At 39.4% G+C, this 24,670-nt stretch overlaps 1 protein-coding gene across 3 annotated transcripts in view; it reads left to right on the plus strand.

The window, feature by feature from the left end:
• The first annotated feature begins 5,383 nt into the window (after positions 1 to 5,383).
• Positions 5,384 to 24,670, plus strand: part of LANCL1 (LanC like 1) — a 47,564-nt gene continuing 28,277 nt past the window's right edge. The window contains exons 1-3 of one of the 3 annotated variants that reach the window (XM_043910160.1): positions 5,384 to 5,428; positions 5,741 to 5,837; positions 9,271 to 9,388. In XM_043910160.1, the coding sequence (XP_043766095.1) occupies positions 5,754 to 5,837; positions 9,271 to 9,388 (202 nt within the window). In that variant the 5' untranslated portion in view covers positions 5,384 to 5,428; positions 5,741 to 5,753. Of the gene's footprint in view, positions 5,567 to 5,740; positions 5,838 to 9,270; positions 9,389 to 24,670 lie in introns of all 3 variants that reach the window. The other 2 variants (XM_043910161.1, XM_043910162.1) reach the window with 2 other exon arrangements.

Genomic DNA, 24,670 nt, shown 5'->3' on the forward strand with positions numbered 1-24,670 from the left:
TTGTCATGAGAAGGCTGCTCATTTCTACCTTCCTTATGCATATTAAGCATATAGAAAATGGAGATCTGCATAATTTTAACAACCAGTAGGGGGTTCAACACCCACTCCAGTGTTCTTGCCTGGAGAATCCCAGGGACGGGGGAGCCTGGTGGGCTGCCGTCTATGGGGTCGCACAGAGTCGGACACGACTGAAGTGACTTAGCAGCAGCAGCAGCAGCAGGGGTCCAACAATAACAGAGAAAACCTCTTTTTTTATTTTGCTTGTAAAGACATGAACTAACACAGTTGATCAAGATCCCTTCTCAAATGTGAAGTATAGAGAGGAAAAGACAGTTTAAATGTTTGTACTTTTTTTTTTATCAACTTTCTATACTTTTTTTATCAACTTTCTATACACAGTCTTTAATCTCGCAAGGAAACCCCAGCACACCTGTCTCACATAATATTGGTTCTCACCCAGCAGGTACACTTAGAGAAAGGAATCTGACAGCACACTGACAACACTCCTGACAAGGGAGGGAGGAAATGCTACCAGTACCTTAGGAAATACTGTCTCTGGGAAATTAAAAGTGTACCTTAGTGTGTGTGGTGTATGACTGTTTATGTTCTTGTTTCCTCCTCTGGCAATATAGTTCCTGTCAATCCATGAATTCTGTACTGTAAACAAAATAGAAAATTGTTTTAATATTACACAGTCCCAGATGGATGTTAAACCAATAGCATAGTGATATTAAACTCAAACTTAGATAACACTTGCTTTATACTTCTTTGAGCTGAAGTTAAAATAGGGTACTCTTCACAGAAAAGATAATACTTAGGTGAAAAGTGAAAAAAAAATCATAGCCTTTTGCCTGATTTTGTGCATATGTTTCAATCTGTTTTGTTTTGAAAGGGGAGAATTTTCTAGAAAAAAAAAAAGATATGGAGTCTTACAATCTGTCTTCTATCATAAGTCAGTGACCCAGTCAATGACCCAGAAAGTTCAAGGGAATATGCAGGAGGAACCACAGATGATGTGGTTGCTAGGAGGTCAGAGGAAAAGAGAACACCACAGAAATTTAAGCATGTTGCCCCTTTGATGGGAGACACAGAGTATCAATAACTAGAATTTCCATTCTGCATTGGAGATCAACTGTCCACCACAGCGGGTCTTCCCTTTCTTTTATTCTAGGTGGGCATTAAGCAGCTCAGCAAAGGACTTCATCCCAAACCACCCAGGCAGCTGGAGGTAGCCATGTGCCTGGATTCTCACAGATGGAATACTGTGGGAAGTGATTGGTTCCACTTCCTGCTGAGGGTGAAGGCATCAGATGGGTACTTCTCTGTTTTCCTGACCCTCCCACAACCTTGAAGAGACATGCCTATGGCCAGCATGGATCCTGCAGATGAGGATGGCTCATTAATGGAGGAAAAAAAAACAAGATGGAAGGAACCTAAGATCATAAACGGCTACACTGAGCAAAGCTACGCTCAAATAAGAGAAAACTAAATTTCTATTTATGTCAGTGATTGTGCTTTTGAGCCTCTTTATAACTGTAACTTAGTGTTCACCCTAATACACATCATAGCATTTTGAAATTAAGATCTTAGAAGAGAACTAAGGAGCTCACTAATGATACATGTTTTCTCAAGGAAGTTTAATATAATTTCCTAGATTTCTAGAGGTATTCTTTTTTAAAGGAAATAATACAATAACTGTTTCCTAAGGGTCCACACAAAACAGATTCACAAATTAAGAGAAAGAACACTCTAATTGTTTTTTCAAAAAATCTAAATTTATCAAAAGTGAATGGTCTTTGAACAATAATCAACAACCAAACTGGTATTAACCACAGATGTATGCAGACACTATTGCCATATATGAAAACATAAGCACTATTATGGGTTGAATTGTGTTCCAAATTCATTTGTTGAATCCCTGACTCCCAGCACCTAAGCACATGGCTAAATTTGGAGACATAGGCTTTTCAAGGAAATAAGGTGAAATGAGGTCATGGGGTGGGCCCTAATCCAATATGACTGGTGTCCTTATAACAAGAGCAGATTAGTTCGCAGACACTTACAGAGAGAAGACCATGTTAAGACACAGGAGAAAACAACCATGTGCCAGGAAGGAGAGAGGATTCAGGAGAGATCAAGCCTGCTGGAACATTATCTTGGCTTTCCAACCTCAGAACTCTGAGATGATAATTTCTGCTGTTTAAACCAATCTGTCTGATTGTACTCTGTTATGGCCACCCCAGAAGGCTTATACAACTATGTCAGAACCAAGGGGAAATTCTTTGGGTTGCTTCTAAAACAAGACAAATGAGTTCTATTTGATTTCTGGTCATTCCAATCTTTGGTTTTTTTCTGATTAACAAAGAGAGAACTTGTCCTGCTTTGACTATATCTTAACTTTCAAAACAATTCTACACCCTTCCAAAATAATTTTGGACCCAGGCTTTATACTATATTCATAACTGAACTCCAGATAGATTAAAGACCTAAACATTAAAGTAAAAACCTAAAAAGAAAAAAAAAACAGTAAAAAGCTAATAAAATAAAATGTAAGTCACCTTTGAAACTTAGGAATGGATAAAGACTTTTTGAGCATGAAGTTAATCCTGAAATTACAGTGTTAAAGTTGAATTGGTTTACCTTCATCAAAATGAAGAATTGTGGTTCAATGGAGAAAATCTTAGAAAAAGTTAACAGATGAGAAGATATCTGTAACAGCTAAAGCCAAAGGAGATTAATAACTGGAATAAACTCTCCCTCCATCAAAAAAACAAAAGCAAAAAACAACTGCTGTTAATCAATAAAAAAATAATACAATGCCCAAAGAAAAATGGGTAAAATATGTACGTAGGTAAATCTTAGGGAAAGGACAGATTGTCTAACAAGTATACAAAGAACTCAACACTATTAGCAATAAAAATACTGAAAGTTTAACAATCAATGAGATTCCACATTGCCATTGGAATTGCAAAAAAACAGAATACTAGATAATATCAAGTGTTGGAGAGGCCATGGGAATGTCAGAAGCTATTAGGTACTGTTGGAGGGAATATAAACTTGTCCATTAGTTCTGGAGAGCAATCTAACAGTACTGTGAAAATTAAATATGAAGACATCCTATGATCTAGAAATCCATTTATGGTACATATCTCAGAAAAAAATCACAACCAGATCCTTTTAAGCACAAGTACTCGGATATTCCTGGCTGTATTATTTGCCATATGGAAGTTAGAATCAATGCCTATCCTTGAGGGGAAGGATAAGTAAGATGAGTTGGAGACATATCATAAAAAGATTAAGTATACAAGTATCTAAAACAACCAAGAGCAACATGAATAGATATAAAGCACAAGTTGTTATTTATAGCACTACTCCACTTATTAAAAATGCACACCTACACAACCCATGACATATTTTCCAAATATTATCTAAAGTAAACATAATGTTATGATTGCCTCCTGAAGGAGAAAAATGAGTGAGAAAAGGGAATTAAGGGAAAAATTGAAATAGAACATGGTCTTTCATGCATTTCAGTGGTTTACAACCAGAGTCAATTTTGTACTTCCTTTTCCCCAGGATACTTGGCATTTGGCAAAGTCTGAAAGCATTGTTAGTTATCACCACTCGGGGACAAGGTACTACGGTCATCTAACGGGTAGGGGCCAGGGATGCTGCTAAATACACTACAGTGAACAGGATAGCTTCCACAGCAAAGAGTCATCCCTTCCAAAATGTCAATAGTGTGAGCATGAGGGCCCCTACACTATCTCACCACATTATTTATTCCCTTCTTTGGTTGAGAGGCTGCCTTTCAAGCTGACTAAAATGTTTCTTTCTTCTTTCCCATCTTCCTCTTCTGCCATCTCTCCCTGCATCCTCCTTCCACTCTTCTTACATTTCTGCTCAAGCTCAATCTACTGTTTTATGATGCCTTCCTTCTTCTCAGTAGCTAAGTTGTGTCTGACTCTTTTGCAACCCCATGATCTGGGGCTCACGAGGCTCCTCTGTCCATGGGATTTCCCAGGCAAGAATACTGGTGGGTTGCCATTTCCTTCTCCAGGGGACTCTTCCTGACCCAGAGATAGATTCCCAGTCTCCTGCATTGGCAGGTGGATTCTTTGCCACTGAGTCACCTGGGAAGCCTGACTCCTCTAGTAGTCATGAGTATAAATAAATATCACTCTGATTTTAACTGCTCAAAGACTGTGAATAGGATAAACTGATAGTAAGCCTTAAATAATTAAAGAAAAATAATTGAAAATGGCTCTCACTCCATTTCTTTCCTCTTACGAGTTGCTCCTCCACATACCCATCTATTACAATAAGAAGAGTTCCAATTTAAGATTCACTGAGGTTCTTCTACTAAATTTTCATGAATTTGATGAAGGAGCTAACAAGTGTCCTAGTAGGGCAGTGGTTCAAAAGAACAAGCTGAGCCAGAGCAAGGGCAGGAGACTTTGGGATGACAGCCACAGAGGAACAAGCTTAGGCCACGGTGGGGGTGGGCTGGGGATTGAACTTCCACAAGAGGTTTGGGGCCAGGGACCTTCATTGGAACATGAGGAAGGAAAGAGAAGAGAAAGTGACCGTTTTTGATCATTTAACTGAAATTCAGAATTCTCTGAGCAACAGAATGGGCCTAATGTGTACCAGGTGGGATTTAAATGAAAGCAAAATTTTTCAAATACTAGAGACTGTTAAGCATTGAAATTGAATGTTACGTCTTGCTCTGTTGGACATTGTTATCTTTTTAAAGGGCTTGGGTATACAGTATTATGGTCTAATTTAAACTAAAGGAGCAGATTAAAGTTCTTAAGAGCTGTGATTTGTGCTTTCATGTTATTTTCCTTGAAGTTTTAGCAGCTGCCATGTGACACCTTGCCGTTGGCCACTCACATTGACTGGGTGCCTCTTAGGTTAAATTATCATAAATTATCTCCAAAGATCTTTGTCACTAAGAGTGATGATGGTGTTTTATTACATTTTTTGTTTAAGAAAAAAAAAGCTTGGCAAATCTCTGGAGAGACATAATCCTCCTCAATTTTATTCAGTCCTTCAGTCCTAGCAGTAGGACTATGAATGTGTTTAGATCTCAAAGTTTTCTTCTCCAAATTAAAAAAAAAAAAAAAATGAATTCTTGAGAATCATCTGGACTTAAATTAGTTTACCTGATTTTTTTTTTTAATTTAAAGGAGAATAAAGGTAGGAAACATTGCCGACAGTTGCACATTACTCTAAGATCTGTTCTATCTCCAGCTCTCCAAGAATTAAATCACCTGTCCCACCCTTTAGAAACAACGCTTCTGTCTCTTTAACAACTGAAAATGAGAAGGGGGCGGGCCTCCGGAGTAGCGAAGGCTCTGATTGGTCCAGCTGGCAGGAAGTGGGCAGTGAAAGCGTCGCTTCAGTTTTGTCCGGAGGCGGCGGGGTGAGTGGCCAGAGACCGAACGGGGCTTTGGGACCTTGGACGGGTAGTTGCTTAAAATCGCAAGAGTGTGAACGTGGGGTGCAGAACGGACCCCCTTCGTCGCGGTGGGTTAGGAGCCCTGGCAGCCCTTTTGCGGAGGTGCCACACCCTGACGGCTGGGCCGCGGGGGGCCAGGGGTCCACTCGAACCGCCAGGACCGCGCAGTGGCCGAGGGACTGGAAGGAAGGTGTTCCCCGGGCGCTGGCCGCCGCCTTCGGAACGCGGCCTTGGCCCGTATCTCAACGTAGATTCTCTTTTTCCCCTGTTCTGCAGGCTCGTTTCTGGCATGATGGCGCAAAGGGCCTTCCCGAATCCTTATGCCGATTATAACAAATCCCTGGCCGAAGGCTACTTTGATTCTGCTGGGAGGGTGAGTTTGGGAAATTTCTGCCTCCACCCCTACCTCCAAACCGCAGTGTTTGGAAAGTAGTTCGATTTTGCCTGAAAGAAAGGGATGACCATCCCTTTTTTAAAAAATACATAATTTCAGTATAAACATATAAAATACTTCAAATATATAAAGTACATATGAAAATAGCTTGAGCTCTAACATGTTGAACTTATATAAGAAGTTGTTGATAATATTTGTAATAGTAATTGATCATTGAAATAACTTCAGCCATTGATATTTAAATTATCAAAATTGGCAGCTCTGCCATTTACTGTGTAATCTTGCTTTTTTTTTTTTTTTTTTTTTTAATCATTTTTGGTTTGTTTTTAAAGAGAGGTGAGAAATCGTGCTGGCTTTTCACATGGGCAGTGTTACTGTTTTCTCATTGAACAGGAGTACCGGCAGGATAAGGACGAGGGTAAACCAGAATGCAATGAAGACATCTTTAATCTGCAGCTGCTAAGAGAGGTTTGGGACACAGGCTTGAAATCTTTGTCCCATTTCCACTCAGCCCCACGACTGGAAAATAAATAAATGAATGAATACGTGAAAGTGGTCAGTTAAACTGATGGGCACCTCACAAGTCACCGTAGGGTTACAAAGAGAACCTGGGCTTGAGATTCCAGAGGCCTGTGTTTTCTCATGCCTGTGAACATAATTGTTAAGAGGATATACACCTAGTCGAGAAAGTGTTGGGTGGGAAGTGTTAAGTGTTAGGTGGGAAGAGTGATCTCTTTAAATGTGCACACATTTTTAAATTTTACCAGCTAATTTCTTCTAGGCTCATCAGCCATACAGAAAGCATTTTGCTTGTGATTGAAGGGCCTTAGAGATTCCATATCTGCCCCAAGTGAACTTTCAGTAATTCTGTTGATTCTTTAAAACACTAAGCATTGTAGTTTAACTTGGGTAGTGCAAGTAGGAGGAATGGAAGAGATGGCAGAGAGTTGTAAGATAGAAGGCTGCCTAAGTGTATATAGAGCTGGAATTAATATGATTCTTTTAAGACCAGAATTGAACTGCCGAAACAAGGCCTCTAATCACTACCTTGAAGCCAGATGGCTTCCTTTTGGCTTTTTGGACCTGGGTTCTGCCTAGCTCTGCAGATCTTGAAGCTGAAGCATTTGTCTTGTCTTGTCTTTTTGGAGGAAGATCTGCAGCTTCATGTTTCTTGGCAAAGAGAACAGTTGAGTATAGATCCTAATGACAGAAGCCTTCAATGGAACGTAGCTCGCTGTTTAGGCTGCTTATAAAGTAAATGCTAATTACAAATTTTAAGTCTGTATCTAAGGGAGAAAAATAACAATACTCATAAATTTGAACTCTGGCACCAAAATAATAAGTGTAATTTATTGCCTGACACATGGTTTTTGGACAATCCGCTTCCCACTCCTAAAATTGTTTAATGTTGAACACTAAGAAACAGACCCTGGAGATCTGTCCTCCTTAATTTGTTAATGCAAATATTTCAATAAGGAACTGCTCTGTTTTCTGGCATCTATTGAAAAAGGGCTTTTAGAAACTCTGCATATTTTTGCTAGGTTTGAATAATTTTTTGGTCTGCCACAAGCAATCAATATTCTTAGGCAGGTCGCTTTTATTAAATGCAATTATGTGCCAAATGGAAGGTAACGTCCCTTCTTGAGGCTGAGGCATTCTCATTATTCTTGGTCGCTTACAGTAAGGTCAGGCAAGATGATAAATTATCCATGATCTACGAACAGAATATGACATGTTCTTATGTAGATGCACTCTTCTATCTAGTTAAGATTTATAGGCCTTTTATATTAATACTGAAGTATATTTTATCTTACTAAATGTGTTTTTAAGGCTTGTTGAAATCTTAACGTCTTGGCAGACATTGTTAAATGATGGGAATGTGTCCGTCAATGTGGTTTCTTCTTCAGAGTGTGAAATAAGGGATCATAGTGATGCAGATCATAGTGATGCTTTAGAATAAATAACCCAGGTATGGTTGATCATCTAATTTGCCTTATCAGAGGTAGTCTTCAAAGTATCAGTAAAATTTAATGTCTTTTATTACCACTAATAATTTTGATACTGCCTTTCCTACATTTTTCTTTCCTACATTTTTTTCCTACTGCCTTCCTACATTTTTTAAAAATGCCTTTTTAAAAAAAATGAGGTTATGATGCTTCCAGGTCATTGTTACATATGTTTTTACCATCCTTATGTGATGAAATGTTTGTACCTTTGTAATGTTCCCCAACATTATTTCACTATTTTAATGCTTTGTGAAGTCCAAGTCTGAGAATCAGAGCAGATTACTAAAAATAGAGGTATATATTAAAGTGACCTTTTAATACACTTAATGATTCAACATATCCAGAACTTCCTAAATGTTTTTCAGTTATTAGAACAAATAACATAACTTTTTGGTAAGCCTCACCATTTGCCCTTCATCTGTGGTCCTTTACATGGATGTCACCAACCCCACACCCCAGTCTTAGTGTGTTTTCAGTCTATATCCAAAATATTTTTATAGACCATTGGATTGCTTAAAATAGTAAAAATGTCAGCATTTAAATCCCTGAATGCAAAGGATATGAGACCCATGATCTCATTTGGTCCTCAGTGCACCTTTGACATTGGTGGGTCAGGTGTTATTATCCTGACTTTACAAGGCAGCTGAAGCATAAAGAAGTTACAGGTTGAGCATGGTCACTCAGCTAATAGCAGACAAGGATGTAGCCTGGCTCATTCATTGAGCGATATTTGTGAGGCCTGTAGCCTGCCAGGCACTGTGCTGGGCATGGGTTTTTATGTGGGTTTTTGATCCAATGTTCTTTCCACTCTGCTGAAGGCTCCTAATATCTGTGAATTTATTTAGCTTTTCTTATGCTACTTCTACAGTTTTTTTTAAAATGTTTATACATTTTTTTCTAAATGGATTTTTTATAAATATTTATCATCACTTTTTAAACAACAGAAGCAATTAGTATTTTTTTAGGGAATTAACATTGCATCTGCCTGAATACTAAAAATCCAATTGCTTGAAAACAGCAAATATCTTCTGTTTTATGCTTAGTTTAATAAAATGGTTTTTATTATAAAAAGAAATATTGAGTTAAATAATAGATGATTCCTAGTAAATGGAAATAACTGTGATCCTGTTTATCACTGGCAGTCTAATATTTAATTAAAATTTGTATGTAAAACATTTAAATTACATTAAAAATATTTTGTTACTTGAGTAAGAAAATACAGTAGCACTTTTACATTTTGTTCATTCATCCTTGTTGTTTAAGAATAAAATAATTGTCCTGTTCTCTCAGGCAAAAAACTGCAGCTTGAAAGGAAATGAAGTACCCTCCTATTTCTAACAGCCTATAGTCTAGGACACCAAGTGGCCTATATTTTTTGACACTTGTTTTCCCTTTAATATCTACAGCTGACTCCTGAGTTCTCACAACGCTTGAACAATAAGATTCGAGAGCTTCTTCAGCAAATGGAGAGAGGCCTGAAGTCAGCAGACCCTCGGGATAGCACTGTTTACACTGGTTGGGCAGGTATGAAGTGCTGACGGGGAGCTGGCTCAAGCGTAGGAGAGGAGAGCTGCCTGGCTGAATGGTACACCCTTAAGTGCTTCCTGCATCTGCATAGGAGTAATTGCTTCTGGGGAGAAGGCTGTGCTCTCAGCCTAGCCTGGTATCTTCTGGATCTTTAACAGTGTCCAGAATTTAGAGCAGAGTAAGCATATTCCTAGAATTCGTGCCTGACACAAATTTGGGTGGCTTTCATACTTGGGTGAAAAATTGATGTTCAGTGTTACATAGTTAATTCAGAAACGGAGTTTCACTGAGAAGAGTTGGAAAGATTCCCAAAATGCAGTGCATGAAACAGGCGAATTTACCCATGGAAAATAAAACATGTCCAAAATTGTCTTTTTTTTTTTTTTTTAAGTTACCATATAACAAGTGTCCATACGGGAACTCAGTATAGAGTATAGATTCCATGAACTAATCCTCCCTTATAGTCATTGCTCATTGATGTGCATTCACTGTTTTGCTGGCCATTGAGAGGTTGAGAAAGTTTGGGGGGAAACTGTACATAGATGTCAAAAAAGTGAGAAAGAGGGAAACCAAAGAAGGAAAGTTGAACTGCAGCTAGCTTACAAATGCAGAGAGGGAAGACAGCTTTCTAATCTTGAAGGAAACACAGCTTAGAGACTTCATGTTTCCCAGGCATTCTGAAAAGCAGACAAGGAGGAATAGGTTTTTAGCTTAAGAGGTTTGGATTTGATTTTAAGGCAATGGTGCTTATCATAAAAATGCAGGTTCTTAGGCCTCACGGCAAGATTCTGCCTCAGTACTCTTGAGCAGGACCCAGGAATCCGCAGTTTACAAGCCTCCATGGTCCTGATGCAGATGGTGATGGTCTTTCTCAGAGCATACTTTGAGAGCTTTTCTAGTAGAGGAATTTACTGTTAATAGTAGCAGTCTCTTAGTAATCCTCTGTTATGGCAAGTGATTCTGTTCCTTCTCTTGAGTATGGGAAGGCAGAGTAAAATTTTAATCTCTCAGGGATGTTTAAGGTCAGTATTTTATAAAACAGAAGGAGTGGTCTAGATAGTATTATTGTTAGTTGCTCCGTTGTGTCTGACTCTTTGAGACCCCACAGACTATAGCCCGCCAGGCTCCTCTGTCCATGGGATTTTCCAGGCAAGAATACTGGAGGGATTGCCTTTCCCTTCTCCAGAGGATCTTCCCAAACCAGAACCCGGGTCGAACCCGGTCACACCCGGTCTCCTGCATTGCAGGCAGATTCTTTACCATCTGAGCTACATGTTGGACCCTCCTTTTTATAGTATAGTGTTACAATTTTTGTGGATTTAGAAGCTTAACACAAGAAATGTTAAGATGACAATAAAATGAAAGTATTTTGTTTCAAGAGAGACATTATAGCAACAGCTGTCATTTATTGAGTAGCTATGCTGTGTTCCAGGTGTGAAGTCATTGGTAAATAAATCTTATTGATTAGTATTGCTCTTCTTTATTTAAAATTATGAGGATTTGAACAGAACAGGACAACTGAGACAGATGGCTGGATCTCATTCCGTAACTGATTGTTAAAAGAATGACATAAATCTGTAACTCACCTCCTTCAGGTGAGCTTATATTATTATATATCATAAGGTACCTTGCTTTAGGAGCAAAAGAAGTGGTGATTGATTTCAAGTTTGAATTGATCGTTTGACAACCTAAGGAAAAACTTCACTATTGGCAGAGCTGGTTGAGAATCAAAGTTAAAATTTCTTTGGAAATAGAAAAAAGAAAAAGTTACTCCAAAGTAGAATGCAAGTTTGTTTAAAATTTTTCTGGCAATATGGAGTTTTGGGCATCATTTTCTTTGAATTGCCTGTGTCCTTCAACTCTTTTATCCTTCCGTATCTATGATATTCATTGCTGTCTCCTGAAAGCAGGGGCAAATTGGCATAGTAAGCAGTTAAGGATTTCTGCAGTTGTTGGTTATTTTATGATGTAGCATTAAATTTTCTAGATAAATTTGATAATGGCTTTCAAGGCAAGGTTCCTAATGCCTCCTGATCAAGCACTGCTATAAAGCCGTTGTTGCCACATAGAATGGATTGTCTCCTCCAGTGTTTTCCTAAGTAAAATGCTTTCCTATGCAAATATTCCATCTGAACAACATAAAATTTGTTGCGGGAGAAACTAAAGCTGATTCAACCACAGAATATCATAATATCATATTATGTTTTATCAACTATCATCTATTCATAACTGCACTTTTATTAGCAAAAATACATTCATGAGCATCTTAACACAATAAAAATACTTTGTGTTCTGTCTCAAAGCAGTGTTTACATACTAATGGGTAGCTTTGTGTGTTACTTTTGTGCCTTATTATCTTTCAAAAAGTAATTCTTTTGAGGAGGATTGTATATTTTTAACTTTGGTCACCAAATTTAGGATCATATTTCTATAAATATTATTATTTCCTCTTGTTATTAATTTTGCCAAAATAACATTCCTTTGGGAAACACTAATTATAGAAACTTTTTAAAACTTTATTTCCTTCTTCAGCATTCACGTCTATTAAATATTTATTATCATATGCAGTAAAACTCTTTTCATATGATATGTGGTTTATTTGAGAAACTATGATTGTAACATGGTTGTTACAATTAGAACCTTAAATTTCTGTCTTATTTTGTTAAGTTGCACTCCCCAGTAGAAATACAGTCTGATTTCTTTGCTGATTTGGATAGGATTGTTTTTGGACTAGGATTGGGTTCAGTTTCATATACCCAAAATAATCAAAATTACAGTGGCTCAAACATGATAAATTTTTTTTTTTCTCTGATGCAATAGAAGAGGCATCGCTTTGCTGACTGTATAGTCAAAGCTTTGGTTTTTCCAGTAGTCAAGTGTGGATGTGAGAGTTGCACCATAAAGAAGGCTGAGCACCAAAGAATTGATGCTTTTGAGCTATGGTGCTGGAGAAGACTCTTGAGAGTCCCTTGGACAGCAAGTAGATCAAACCAATCAATCCTAAAGAAAATCAGCCCTGAATATTCATTGAAAGGACTGATGCTGAAGCTCCAATACTTTGGCCACCTGATGCGAAGAGCCGACTCATTGGAAAAGATCCTGATTCTGGGAAAGATTGAGGGCAAGAGGAGAAGACGGAAGCAAAGGTTGAGATGGTTAGATAGCATCACTGACTCAATGGACATGAGTTTGAGCAAACTCAGGAAGATAGTGAAGGACAGGGAAGCCTGGCCTGCTGCAGTCTGTGGGGTAGCAAAGAGTCAGACATGCCTTAGCAACTGAACAAAACAAAAAGATGTAAAGGAAAGCCAGAGGGAGGTGGTCCAGAGCTACGGTGATAGCCTCAGGATGTCAAAAGGAACCCAGGCTCATTTCTTTCTCTCCATCATCCCTCAGCCAATCCTTTGGCATTGCCCTTTTTTGGATTTCAGAGAGTCAGATGCCACTTAGTGACTCAGCAATAGCTACAACATCCCTCAGCACTAGCTTCTGTCCCTTGACCAAATAACAACTGAATATCCAGCGATTATATGGGCTTTTCAAGGCTGCAGGGAGGAAAAGGGCAAAGAAAAAATGCATTTCTTCCTTTAAAATAAGACTTCCAGGAAATCCTACTCAGCATTTCAATTCTACTTTCTTTGCATTGGGTAGAACATAGTCACATGGTCATACCCCTTAACAAGGAAGGATGGTGAATGTAGTCTAAGCTGGGGTCTGTTACTGAAGGAAAGAGGAGCGTGGATATGGGGTAAGACCTAGAAATCTCTAAGTTCTGTACAACATGAAAAAGGATCCTTTTTTGTTCCTTTGTTCGCACAAGGCATGTAGACAGTAAGCCACAGTTTTTCCATCTGCAAAAGGCTCTCTAACCTGGCTCTCTAATTTGGGAGAATTTTTATAAGGATAAATTTATCATTAACATGAGTTGGAGTAAGCTCCGAGAATTGGCAGTGGACAGGGAAGCCTGGCGTGCTGCAGTCCAAAGGGTCACAAAGAGTCTGACTATTTCTCAGACTGAACTTCTGAACTGAACTGAACTGATAAATGTTTGAAATATGCTAAGCAATATTTTGCCTACTCTGTATTTCTAGGGAGATTAATATTTGGATTTTGACTGAAAATTTCTTACTCACTTGTAAGTTCCTTAATTTCTATAAGTAATAGTCTTTTCATAAAACCTGCCATAGAAAGGAACTATTCTAGAAATGCCAAATCATAAATCATTTTTCTAGAGCCAAGTATAACTTAAACTTAGAAATGGGGCTATAGCAGGCTCTAAACACTGTGAAACATTAGTGGTTTCTCAGCCCCAGTAGACAGCTCTCTGCCTCTCCTTTCCGCTTCCTCTCAAAGTCTCGCTGGCTTGTCACAGAGTTATAAAGTCCTTAATTTGTTTGTAACATTTGTCAATTCTCAGTACACCCTGTAGTCCTGTATCTGTGTTTCTGGTTCATGACTCCAAAGAAAACCACAGGGCTAGGCTGCCCAACTTCATGATACTTCATTCATGCTATGCCTAGATTTGTCTCAGTTGTTCAGCTTGATCTTGAAAGAGTTTCAGTGAAGAGAAAAAGCACCCATATGTTTTTAATGTTTATATATGAACTTACATATGTAAGTTTTAATGTTTACATATGAAAAATGGGACTCGAATCATTTTTTAATTTTCCAACAAAAACTGAGACTAATAGTGATAGATTACTTTTCTGCTAGAGTACCTCTGTGTGTTGTATGTGCTTTAGAAGACACTATACTGCTTTACTGGTAAGGGTGACATATACAAGTTTAAATTGACACTCAAAAGAAGTAGATCATTGCTTTAGAAAGTACTTAACATCGACTTTACAAACTTTTACAACTAAAATTATCTTGGCTTTTATTTTTAAATGAAAGCAGAGGATATATATAATATGGTGATGAGAGTGATTAACATAAACTTTTAATAGGATTCAGATATCATCTCTGAAGCCTTTATTTATACCTGTGGGTTGTCGTAGTGCAGTTTTACAAGGTGTATTCTTTGGTGTTTATCTTTTTTTATTCACTGCAGAGAAGTGATATGCTTTGATCCTTAGGTAGGAAAGAAAGAATAATTTTAAAATCTCATAACTATCTCTTATTGGCAAATGAAGCAATTTTTACCACAAATCCCTCTGGTCTCTTTTTTACTTATTCAGGAATGAAGTGTTGTGAATAATCAATTTTTTCAGTCAGTAATTGAGAATTAACACATTATTACTGTACATTAATGTTCAAAACACAATTCAATACTTTAATAATAAAATACATTGACTGAATGAATTTTGGCTCCTAAAGGAATGAGGATCGTCAGTATGCAATTTCATGATCATTTGACTGTGGAAAGATAAGGGGAAAAATTAAAATTTGATTCTTGTTAATAAAGTGCTAATAGGATTTACATTTGAATGACAGGAGCGAGTGTGTGTGTGCATATATGCCAGTCACCGATGTTATATGCCAGGCTTCGGGTAGGTGCTCTGCATTAAATAACGCTTCTACATCTCAAGGCAGCTCCATGGCATGCATACTATTCATACCCTGATTTTGCAGATGAGAAACTGAATCAGAGCGAGGCTGAGTACCTTGTTCAAGGGTACACAGCTAGTTGGTGACAAAGATAGAGCCCTGCTCTTTGGGCTCTGAGAATGTGTGTGTGTGTTGGCGGGGGTGGGTGGGTGGAGTTTACTCTCCACTCCTACATTGGGTTTACTCCATACATTTGATAGGTAAAAAAGACAAGTGAAGAAGACCAACACATAAGCTATGAGATGAAGTAATGTGAGCCATACCAACTTTTTAGACATGGCTAATGACTAGTCAATTATAAGTGTTTTAGAAAAAGTCAGAATAAGCCCTGCAAAAACATGACAGGAATTTGGAAAGATTGAGGGAATCATGGCTTGTTAGAAAGGCAAGAATAACTACTATTAAAATGTCTACAGGAAAAAGTTATTTGCGACTGGACATAGAGTAAAAACCCTAGAAAGATTTAAGGGCATTTGCAGCTAGAAAAGTGTAATCTGCAGCTTTGTTCCTTAGAGTGTTCTTCCGCTTTCTAATCCTAAATTAATATATTCAGAGCATGGCTTCAGGATAGAAAATTAACTGGGCCAAAACAGAAGCTTTTCCTCATAATTGCTTGTATTTGAAAAGGCTTGTTGAGGATCCTCTTGTGTAAAACATTACCCATAGTCTGAAAGCAATCAGTAGCTCTTGCAACTGTTAATAAGCAATATTTGACATGAACAGCCTCAGCTCTTTTCACTGAAATCCTCCCCTGTAAAATCGAATACACAGAAGTGTACTGCATCGTGATATTGATGTATGACATACACCAGCAGTAAGCATTGAGTTGTTCATTTTTAGCTTTAATCCTTTCCCAGTAGAGTTTCAAGAATTCTTTGCTATACACTGCCAGCTTGGGAGGCAAGGGAAGCCGTTTAGATCTTTAGGTGCCCCTTCAAGAACCGTTCACTGTGCCCATGCACACAGCAGACGGTGCGTCTGTCTGGCATAGCAGGCATGGAAACCCCTTAAGATCAAATCTGAAGTCCAGCTATTAAGTGATGGTAGGTGATGCCCCTGCCAGGGACTGAACCCATGCTCCCTGCACTGGAATCATGGGATCCTAACCACTTACTGCCAGGAAATTCCTATCCTAGTAAATATACTTAATCACAAATTGAGATTGTTTTCAAAGGTTATTTTTCAGAGATAACTCCAGATCAAAGACCCAGCAAGGGTTAGTCCATTTCTGTTCAGTAGCTTGTTTTTTGAACCATCCTGAAGGACTAACAGAAGGCAAGTTTTCAATAACTTTTAAGTAAATTATGGTTAAATGAGTTAAGTTAAAAAAAACTCATCTAATAACTTGCTCGCATTTAAAAAATGAATAGGGACTTCCTTGACAGTGGGCTTCCCATGTGTCTCAGTGGTGAAGAATCTGCCTGCCACTGCAGGAGATGCAGGAGACACGGGTTCAATCCCTGGGTCAGGAAGATCCCCTGGAGAAGGAAATGGCAACCCACTCCAGTATTCTTGCCTGGGAAATCCCATGGACAGGGGAACCTGGTGGGCTACAGTCCACAGGGTCCCAAAGAGTCAGACAGGACTGAGCTTGCATGCACACATGTGGTGTCCAGGGATCTGTGGGGACTCACCAGAGGACATGATGCCCCCTGCCATCTGGGTTTTGCTCCAAGTCGATTTGTTCTAGGAGGGAGAAGATTGTAAAGTGCTTTATAAAATGGAAAACGTGAAGCACTGGTGAGGTACTATTATTATAAAGGATTAGTGAGCAGATGAAGTTTTCTCACATTAGAAATTAGCATTTAGTAGGAAAGATTGCTTCCCTTGCAGATAACAAAGTAAGAAAAGTAAACCCAAGGGATGGCTGATCTCACTAGTGTCTTTAAGAGGGAATGAGGAAAGGTGCTAGCCCTCATTTAATTTCATTTTTCCCCACTCTTAACTATGATAATTCCCAAGGGAAATAATGATCGACTCACATTTAAAAAATACACACAGGACTCTAGCGGCTTTAGTTCTAAAAGACATGACCCAATCTTCTGTACCAACTCGCAAAGTTAATGAGGCTAAGATTGGCATATATTTCCTCTTTTCAAGTATTAGATAACATTTTAAATAAGAGGATGTGCAGCATAATCCCTAGAGTAATATTAACTCACGCTCTAAATGCAAGTTATTAAAGTGTTTCAAGATGCTGTTCCTCTGATCTGCCAAATGTATAGCCTCTGAGCTACAGTTTTAGCATGTGGGTCTTAGTTTCTGCTGATACCAGATATTTGAAAGGAATTGCTCTGGCCAGGTGTCTTTTCTTTGCAATTTGATATTCTTCTAAGTAGCTCTTTGTCAAAGCCAGCATGTCAGTGTCTAATTTGAGCCTTGACCAAGTGTCCTTCACTGTCATGAGAGGCATCGGTGCCTCCCACCCAACACTGTTAGGACAAATGGAAGGAATCAGTGGCGTGGATCTCCAGTGGGGCTGTGAGGGCCCTTCACGATGATCACTGGATAGATGCATGCACCGTGAATGCTGCCTGCTTTCTTTATGCCTACAGTTTATAAGGTGCGGATGTCATTGCACTGTCAGTGATCTTACTAATAAATGGCTGAGACTGAGGCCTGAAACAGCTGTAGGGTTTAGATATCACCAGTGTGCTTGGGGGAAGCAGGGTGAGAGTGTTTGTAGGTAGATCAGAAGAATTGACAGGAGGTAAAGAAAGAAGACATACATCTAAGCATTTGATTTTTACCCACAATACCAGGTGGCATGTCTTGTCAATTTCATTCCATTAACTTTAGCAGTTAACACAATGCCAAGTCCATAGTTGGTGCTTAATAAATATTTGTTGAATGAATGAATGGATAAGTGAAAGGGAAATGACCTGTCTTTTACTACTCTAGCTACCATCTGTGCAAACTAAAAGCAGTAACAAACAAAACTAGAATGGGGAAAGAGTGAGAATCCAACTCATTTCATGTCTCAAGGATGTGAAAGAGTTCATTACATCCCATTCCCTTCAACCTCTGATGCAATTGAGAAATGAACTCAGCAATGAGACAGGGCTCATACATAATATTCACTTTATACTTGGCAGGATTGGATAAAGAGCATATCGTTTAGACCTGGACATAAAGTGGGCTTCCTCCTTCTTGCCCCCAGTTTAAACTTACCTGCTGTCATGTGCGTGCATGCTCAGTTGTGTCCAATTCTTTGCGACCCAGTGGACTATAGCCCACCTAGCTCCTCTGACCAAGGGATTCTCCAGGCAAGAATACTGGAGTGCGTTGCCATTTCCTGCTCCAGAGGATCTTCCTGACCCAGGGATCAAAACCCAAGTCACCTGCATGTCCTGCATTGTCAGGAGGATTTTTGACCACCATGCCACCTGAGAACTCCCTAGACTTAAAGAGCCTCTGGACAGCCAAGGAGTAGATGACAACATGAAAACAGGATTGAGGAGAAGAGAGACGGCCTTATTCGGGGAAGATTTTCAGAACATGTGCAGGAAACACTTTGCTAACCCTCCTCAGAGGAGCCAGTGAGAGAGGAGAGAGGCAGGAGATAGGAGGAGGAAGAAGAATATGGTTCCCTCTGTATTTTCTGTCCCTTTAGATCAGGCATCAGTGTTGAGACAAAGCAACTCATTCAGCACTCAGAGAGAATCACAGACTAATGGGAGTTGGGCATTCATTGAGTAGTTACTGGGTGCTGAAGACTGTTGTACTGATCAGAATGATTTACAGTTAATTATGGAGTAGCTGGGCTTCCCAGATGGCGCTATTGTTAAAGAACCTGCCTGCCAATGCATGAGACATAAGAGACACAGGTTTGATCCCTGGGTCTGGAAGATCCCCTGGAGGAGGCATGGCAACCCACTCTAGTATTCTTGCATGGAGAATCCCATGGACAGAGGAGCCTGGCAGGCTACAGTCCATGGGTCACAAAGAGTCAGACATGACTGAGACGACTTAGCATGCACACACACATACATGGAGTAGCTACTGTTATTTCCAGTTAATAGATAAAGATGCTCAGGCACACATAGGTTTAGTAAGTGGAGTGAGATCACACAGCTAGGAAGTAGCATAAATAGGCTTCGATCTCAAGCAGTGAGTCACGAACCTGTACTGTTAATAACTATTGTGTTAAAGGATTTATCACCTATTATGGCAGTCTAAGGCTTACCTGATGGTTCAAACGGTAAAGAATCTTCCTGCAATGTGGGAGACCCGGGTTCAATCCCTGGGTCAGGAAGACCCCCTGGAGAAGGGAATGGCTACCCAGTCCAGTATTCTTGCCTGGAGAATGCCGTGGATAGAGGAGCCTAGCAGGGGGCTGCAGTGCATGGGGTCGCAAAGAGTCAGACACAACTGAGCGACTAACACTTTCACTTTCCATGGTAGTCTGAATAACGAATAGGAGCGCTTCCTAATTTGACAGTTAGGAAACAGTACTCTGCAGGGCACTGAGGGAAGGAAGGAGGAAAGTATAATATCCCTCTTTTTTTTCAATTTTAATCTCTCTTCCTGTTTGGTTCTGGAAATAGATAATGGAGAAAAGAAGACACCTCTTCAGCGTGCTCATTTGCCTTTTTTTATTTACAATTCCACCTCTTCGTTTGGGTCAGTATTTTTAAATTAAGGATTTAAAGTCACAACTAGTTTCCTCCTCAGCTTACCTGTATTAAAAGTGCTGGAGTATTTGGGAAGCCTGCGCTACGCCCAGCTTCAGTCTGAAGACAGACTGGATGTACTGGTCCGTCCAGTGCTTGCATCCAGACTCTGTGGGGAATGACTGCAGGGACCGGGAACCCCGCCCTAAAGATGCTGTCGTTTTGCTGAGGAAATGGAAACACACAGACTCAAAACACACACGGTTAAGATAATTATTAAAAATAATGCATTAGAAAATACCAGCCTGCTTAGAAAGCAGGTGATCATACTAGATGGGGTTATTTAGAGAAAACTTTCATTTCTCATATGTCTATTAATCTGAACAAAAAAAAAATTGATGAGCTTTTGAAATTTCAACTAGAGAACCGTTCATTTGAAACTTAGGGTGAAGCAACCCATTCCCCCTCCTTTAGGAAGTTCTTGTCTCCATATCACTCAAAATTATTAAGACCCGTTCTTGGGCGTTGACCGAACATCTCCAGTGGTTGCAGCAGTATCCATAATCTGAACGTGATTTTCCCCACCAGAGCATACATGAAGAAGAATCTTCAAAAGCACCTAACCTGTAAGGAAATAACTTGCAGAGCTGAACTACCAAGGCAGAGGTTTTTATGTCAGCGTAGGCTGGTTGTAAAATAAATGAATAATGTTAAGGAATAATCTCAAATGCAGAATTACGGAGAAGTGCTTTGAGAGCTTCATACATCTGTGGAGATTTTTATCATCTCCATAGACATTTGAGATGCATCAAGGTCTTGATTGGTCAAGATGAATAGGACTAATGATCCCTCAGAAATTCAAAGGCTTCCTATTAATTACTTCTCAACAGCTGGCTATATTTATAGTACTGCTGGGGATAAGTAGCTGAGTAAGGAAATTGCAGATTTAGAAGTGCCCCTAAACAATTCACCCTCCCTTGCCAGAGTTGTAGCTACAGAAGGAAACAGAATAGAAAAAAATCTGGTTCAGAGCATTTATACTGAAAGCCAGGATCCGTTACAGCAAAGTTTTATTTGTTTTTTGTCTTTCAAGTAAATTAGTTTTCAACAATTTAAAACCGAGAGATTCCTGGGATGATCTGTAAGCAGTGCCAGACATCCTGAACTTTTTATATAAAGAAGGACATCTGTCCCTAATGCAGTAATGTCCTTGAACCTTTCTGCAGTGATGAATATGTTTCTTTGCTGTCCATTCAGCAGCCACTAGCCATATGTTAATTACATTTCCAAGTGTTGGAAATGTGGCCAGTGTGACTGGGAAACTGAATTTTAAATTTGTTAATTTTAACTAACTTAGGTTTCTGTAGATACTTAATGGTTGCAGTCTGTCATAGTGAACACTGTAGTTCTGAGCAACCAGACAGATTCCACAAGTTATTAGATCAAAGTAATAGATATCTGGGTTTCTACTGGCCTCTGAGATCATAGGAGATAAGTAGGTTCTTTTTTTATTTTCTGGAGGACATTTGTCCAACCTGTCTTCCCTAAACTCAGACCCATGCATCCTGCTGCCTGCTTGATATCTCCACTGAGATGTCTGATGAACATCTCAGAACTGACCTGTCCAAGATCTGGCTTCCTCTTTCTGCCACCTCCCCACCAGGCCCTGTATCAGACAGTTCTAGTGCTCATTCATATCTGGTTGCCCCTCTCCTTCTTGGTTTCCAGGAGGGTTAGACCTCTCAACTTCTTTCTAGTTAGGTGAGACCCCCTCTGGTCCAGGGGCCGCACGTGGGAGCAGCATGCAGTTGCTGGCATGAGGCCCTGCGGTACCCTTCATGTTACTTGTGTCCCTAGTGAAGTCCTGCATGTTCAGTCCCATCTTGCAGGACCTAGACTAACACATATGGCTGAATTTATCTTTGAAAAATAGTGTTTTTGAATACTCCTTCTTCACATAAATTGACAGTAAATTAGCATTAAATCTAAATTTCTGTGTCTCGTTTTTAACAATTTGAACCCCCAAGGAGTCCAGTCTTACTAGCCAGGTCATCCCCTGGTCTTCTTGTCCACGTGGATTTGCTTAGATGATTCCATGTGCTGGGAGCACTCTCTGCGTTTGCTCTGTTTCAGGCTTCCCACAAATGAAGCTTCCCTTTCAGTCCACACTCTGCCCATACCTCCTTCCTGATGATGTTTTTTTATCTCTGGGGTAGAAGAGGGTGCTATAGAGGGTACTGTGTCCACCTGTCTGTTCCTCCTCTACCAGGTCAGCGTCCGAGGCTATGAATAACCACAGAATTAACATGCTGTTTCTAAAGCAATTACTGACTTATCATGCTTCATTCTAAATGGCACTTGATTGATTCATTTTTACTGATATTACTTAAACGTGTCTGACTTTACATGTAAACTGGAGGTGGCGGCCCAGTAACAGCTTTCCTGTTCCCTTTGGGAAGTAAAGACACCATCCAGAGCAGGAATGGTCTCTTCTTCCTGAAGAAAAGTACTCATTGCTTGACAGAATTAGAATATTTTCCCCAATACTTCTTATAAAGTCACCTTTAATGACTTGAAGATTAATGGGAAAATAATGGATTAGATTTTGCTTTACTAATAATCTCAGTGTATAGCTTCATGTGGGTTATCTTCTCTTTAAAATAGGTCAGTATGTTTCCTAACCAGATAGTCAAATTAAGACCAAAAAGCATTAGTTTTCATAGTTTAATGACGGTGGTCATCATGGAGTGGGCCAGCTAAAATAATAGAAGAATATTTTAACTTAAATTTTATATCAATGAAAACTTCATCCAGATTCATAAAAGGTGGGGCAGTCTTTCCTTTTTCTTAAAAACATAATTCTAAAGTCTAAAACAATCTGGAGCATATTTTTACAATTAACTGCAAACAAATTTTAAATCTCATTTCAGTCTTTTCTGGTCTAGAAGAAAAGGTGAAAGGGTAGAAAAAGGAAGGAAATCTTGATTATTCTACCATTTGCTTACCAAACAATAGAGAAGGACATTTTATCTGCTGCTCAAATTTGAGCCCAAGAATAGTCTTGATTTCGTAACATATTCTGTGATTGATGAAAACATTAAAAAGTTTAAACTCCATATATCATCCTGCATTGAGCCTCATGACCAGTTCTGATGGGTGTTACCCTAGAAACCACTAAAAACATTCTTTCTCATTACATCAAATGTCCATTAGGAATTGGAATCATATTTGGGAGTGAGTTTATGAATGGATACAGCTGTAGTCTTCCCTCCTAAGTGGCCCTCCCCTCGAGGTGTTGGCCATCTCAGAGGTGGCACCGTCGCCCATCCAGCCGTTGAAGTTAGGCACCTGGGAGTCCTCCTGGTATTTCCCTCTCAATCATTCCCCAGCAGGTTCTGTTGACTTGTACCTTCCAGACAGGTGTCTTTTCCATTCAGTCTTACTTCATCTCTACTGCAACTACTGTGCCTCTCACTTGTATTCCTCAGCCATCCTCCTAACTGCTCCTGCATCCACTGTTCTGTATATTCTTTTCCAAATCTTACAGTGCAATTGCAGTGAAATTTTTTTTTTTATAAAATATCTTTTAATGTATTTTTTTTTAACTGAAGGATAGTTGCTTTATAGTATTACATTGGTTTCTAGCAAACATCAGCATGCATCAGCCATAGATTTACCCATGTCCCTCCCACTTGAACATCCTTCCCACCTCCCTCTGCAGTGAAATATTAAAAACACAAACTTAGTTACGCTCTTAAATGGTGCTTTTCAAATAAAGCCCCAAATCCTTAACCGGTTTACAAGACCCTATGTGGTCTACGTTCTGCCTACCTCCTGAGCTTTGAAGAGAGCTTTGTTCTTTAGGATTAGGCTTGCTCGCGTAAGGGGAATACACCTAAAATAACAGTGGCTTTAACACAACAGAATTTCTGTCTTGTGTAAGATAGTCATAATGTGGCACCTTCACAGTCCTCTGGCTTCTAAACTTCTTTGATCTTGATGTTTTACCATCCTCATCACAGAACTACCACCTCATGGCCTAAAGTGGCTGCTCTAGGTACACCATCACCTCTACATTCCAACCAGGAAAAAAGAAACAGCAGGTCTGCTCCCTTCAAGAACATTTTCTGAAGTTACCCCTATTATTTCCACTTTGTCTCATTGGTCAGAACTTACCCATGCACATGTTCTTACCCAGACTGTTCTGGGTAACCATGTGCCTAGCTAAAATCCAAGGCAGTATTGTTTACAGAAAAGGGAGATAAATTTCGGGGTTCCATTTAGCTGTCTCTATTGCAAGAGTTAAGCCCTTATTTTTCTGGAGTGAAATGTGAATCAGAAGTATTTGATGAAGAAAAATCGAGACAAAGCACATAGCTTGTTATTGGAAATATGAGGCAGATACAACAGAAAATAACTAAATTATTGAAAGTGGTTGCTTCTGGGAGGCAGGAATAGAAGTAGGGCAAGAGACTGCAAATGTATATTAAGCGTTGCAGTACTGTTTGACTTTTTCCATGAAGGACACATTTATTTTGATTTAAAAATTCCATTTGAAAAGAGAGTTTAAAAGCCTGGATTGAGGCCAGGGTTGTGAGGAAATGTAAGGACTGGATGAGTTTACCCTGAGAGCCCTTGAGGTTGTATCTTTTATTTCCCACCTTGCCAGTTATCAGTCAGCCTTCAGTATTATGCAAAGATGATGTTGTATACATGACTATTGTCAAAGGTTAGAAGATCATAAGAATCAAGTTCAAGATGTTTGGTCACAGACAATTCCCTCATTTTTTCTTTTATTAGGCTCCCTGGGGTAAAATATATTGATGGAACATTAAATGTCTTTGACTATTATAATGCATCTTGCTTTCTTTTCCTGACCTAGACTGGTTTATGCTTCCCCGGTAACTCAGATGGTAAAGAATCTGCCTGCAATGCAGGAGACCTGGGTTCGATCCCTGGGTCAGGGAAGATCCCCTGAAGAAGGAAATAGCAGCCCACTCCAGTATTCTTTCCTAGAGATTCCCCGTGGACAGCTACATTCCATGGGGTCTCAAAGAGTCTGACATGACTGACGACTACCACACACACACAGACTGATTTATAATAAGTTTGCCCAGGT

Source organism: Cervus elaphus, chromosome 8 (assembly GCF_910594005.1).
Source record: "Cervus elaphus chromosome 8, mCerEla1.1, whole genome shotgun sequence".
Lineage (NCBI taxonomy): Eukaryota > Metazoa > Chordata > Mammalia > Artiodactyla > Cervidae > Cervus > Cervus elaphus.